The sequence below is a fragment of the Colobus angolensis genome, unplaced genomic scaffold (assembly GCF_000951035.1).
Source record: "Colobus angolensis palliatus isolate OR3802 unplaced genomic scaffold, Cang.pa_1.0 Scaffold5, whole genome shotgun sequence".
NCBI lineage: Eukaryota > Metazoa > Chordata > Mammalia > Primates > Cercopithecidae > Colobus > Colobus angolensis.
Genome location: NW_012118487.1, coordinates 2,859,535 through 2,862,397, shown reverse-complemented (window position 1 = coordinate 2,862,397; position 2,863 = coordinate 2,859,535). Strand labels below are relative to the sequence as shown.

The window sequence follows — 2,863 nt, the reverse complement described above, 5'->3', positions numbered from 1 at the left end:
CCATGATCTTTGACCACAACATTTTTAAGATAGAAGGTTAATACACAAATATACATTTAAAAGTCTACATATTTGGGACATTTAAAAACATATGAATTCTTCAAAGAATTAAAGAAACAATTACAATAAATGTAAAAATATCTAAAACAATGACAATGAAAATAGTACATAACAAAAACTGTATGATGAGCAATAACAGTGCTTCAAGGGAAATTTATCAGGTAAATATACCACATCATCAAAAGACTTACTGATGCTCTAGGTGGGTTTTCTCAAATTCGGGCAAAATAATATTCAACTCCTTGATGTCACTGGTTTTCATTCCTTCTGGACACCAAACGTGCACAGTGTCAGAAGTATCTAGAATATTAAGATAAGTTAACATGCTGGTTATTCATATTTTGGCTGTCGGTCCAGGGTTCTGAAAGCCTGCCACAAAAATAGTCTCACCAAATTGTAAAAGATAGCTACAGCTGATCAGAGAGGAGGCGCCGTACTCACTTCTTATCCCTGTGCACAGTCTTGCAAACCCCTACATACACTTTCACTTTAACTGCTATCTCGTTGGTTCTCCTACTTTTGCTAAAGCAACCAAAAGCATTGTTGCCTTTTAATCACCTTACTGTATCTTTATTTAGTAGTGTGCTGTTATTTAACATCACTGGGGATAAGCTCTTCATTGTTAGCTGTATTTTCTGAATTTTAATCTATCTGATAGGCCACTTGTAGGATACAGCAAGATTACTCAGTGTATTAATTTAAATAATTGTAGTAATATACAGTACTATACCAGATGGGGATCTGAAGACAGACTTTGGTTCTAGTTTGAGCTTCTTTCTTACTAGTCATAAGATCTCAGGCAAGTCAGTTAACCTTCCAGAGGCCGTTTCCTCAATGATAAATGGAATAAAAAGAATGCTCTCCCTTTTATTATGAGACTCAAGCAAGAAAATATCTGTGAATGCATTTACAAAAACTATAAATTACTATACATCTGTAAGGTGTTATTATCAATTTCCAAAGCATACCCCAATTTTTTTTTCTTTAAAAAATTTTTTTTGAGACAGGGTCTCACTCTGTTGTCCAAGCTGCGGCACAGTAGCATGCTCAGCACTCATTATAGCCTCGAAGTCCTAGGCTCAAGTGATCCTCCCACCTCAGCCTCCCAAACAGCTGAGACTACAAGTGTACGCCACTATGCCTGGCTAGTTTTGAAAATTTTTTGTAAAGGTGGGGTGCCACTATGTTGCCCAGGCTGGTCTTGAACTCCTGGGCTCAAGCAGTCTTCTCACCTCAGCCTCCCAAAGTGCTGGGATTACAGGTGCACCCACCATGCTTGGCCCCCAGTTTTTTGTATGTTAACAGAAGCCATTGGCAGGAAAGTCTACTCTTCTTCCATAATTAATTCTTTGTTTAATACTGCAAAACTGACAAACATACTGAGAGTTTGTCTCCAGATTCACAATGACCTGAGTGTAACTCTTGGCTCTGGTGGATTAGTAACAGCCACCAATTCTTTCCCACTCTTCCCTACTTCCATTCTCTTGAATCTGGGATAGCCCCCTATAACTGGCTTGATCAACAGAGCATGAAGGAGTGAAAGGCCAAGTCTCAGGGTATCTGCAGCTTCTGCTTTACACCTCCTGCAATGCTCCCTCTAGGACATCAACTGTCACATGAAATTCTGACTACCGAACAACAGGCAAGCCCAAGCTAGCCACTTAAAAAGAGGCCACATGCAGGAGGAACGAGGCACCAGATAGATGAAAACAGTCATCTTAGACCCTCCACCCTAGCTCGGCCATTAAACGAACAGAATTGCCCAAAGCAAAACTGTAAGCAAATAAAACGATGACCGTTGTCAATCAGGGGCTGGCAAACTTCAGTGAAGTGCCAGATGGTAACTACTGTTGGCTTCATGGGCCAACTGTTCAACTCTGCCATTGTAGTGTGAAGGCAGCCACAAACAATCCACAGAAGAGTGAATCTGGCTGTGATCCAATAAAAGTTCATTTTCAAAAACAGGCAATGGACTAAATTTGAATTGTAGACATAATTTTTTTTTTTTTTGAGACAGTTTTGCTTTTGTTGCCCAGGCTGAACTCTGCTTCCCGGGTTCAAGTGATTTGCCTATCTCGCCCTCCCGAGTAGCTGGGATTTACAGGCATGTGCCACCATGCCTGGCTAATTTTTGTATTTTCAGTAGAGACGGGGTTTCACCATGTTGGTCAGGTTGGTCTCGAACTCCTGACCTCAAGTGATCCACCCGCCTTGGCCTCCCAAAGTGCTGGGATTACAGGTGTGAGCCACCGTGCCCGGACTACACATAGTTTTTAGATTAGTAAGTTTTAAGGTAGTTTGTTAGGCATTAACACACCCAAAACACTGGCTGAACCCACTTATGGCTGTGTAAGCTCAGACAAGTTTTTTAACCTAAGACCTCAATTTTCTCACCTGTAAAAATGGGGGAAATAGTATCTATACTTCATAGGTTTATTATAAGAATGAGAGAGAAGATAACATTAAACACTCAGTATAATGACTGGCACATAGTAAATACTTTGCTGTCTTTGTTGCTACTAATTTATAAAATAGAAACGGTAGGAACAGAAGTTAGTAAAAAGTATTCCAATAATACTTCCAGGCCAGACCCATAACACTGTTACCCACAATTCTGCCACCACCCCAATATACTTAAATCCCTACTCACCTAAACTCAGCTCACCATGATTTTTAGAAAAACCAGTAATCTGCAAAAAGTAGTTCTGCATTGATTGATTGATTGATTGATTGATTGACTGAGACAGAGTCTCGCTTTGCTGCCCAGGCTGAAGTACAGTGGCACCATCTCAGCTCACTGCAA

General features: G+C 40.2%; 1 protein-coding gene across 2 annotated transcripts in view; it reads right to left on the bottom strand.

Moving 5' to 3' along the window:
* The window catches only part of CENPU (centromere protein U), a 43,813-nt gene that overhangs the window by 16,308 nt on the left and 24,642 nt on the right, over positions 1–2,863 (bottom strand). For both annotated transcript variants that reach the window (XM_011959549.1, XM_011959550.1), the window contains exon 8: positions 252–360. In XM_011959549.1, coding sequence (XP_011814939.1) covers positions 252–360 — 109 coding nt within the window. The remainder of the gene's footprint in view (positions 1–251; positions 361–2,863) is intronic.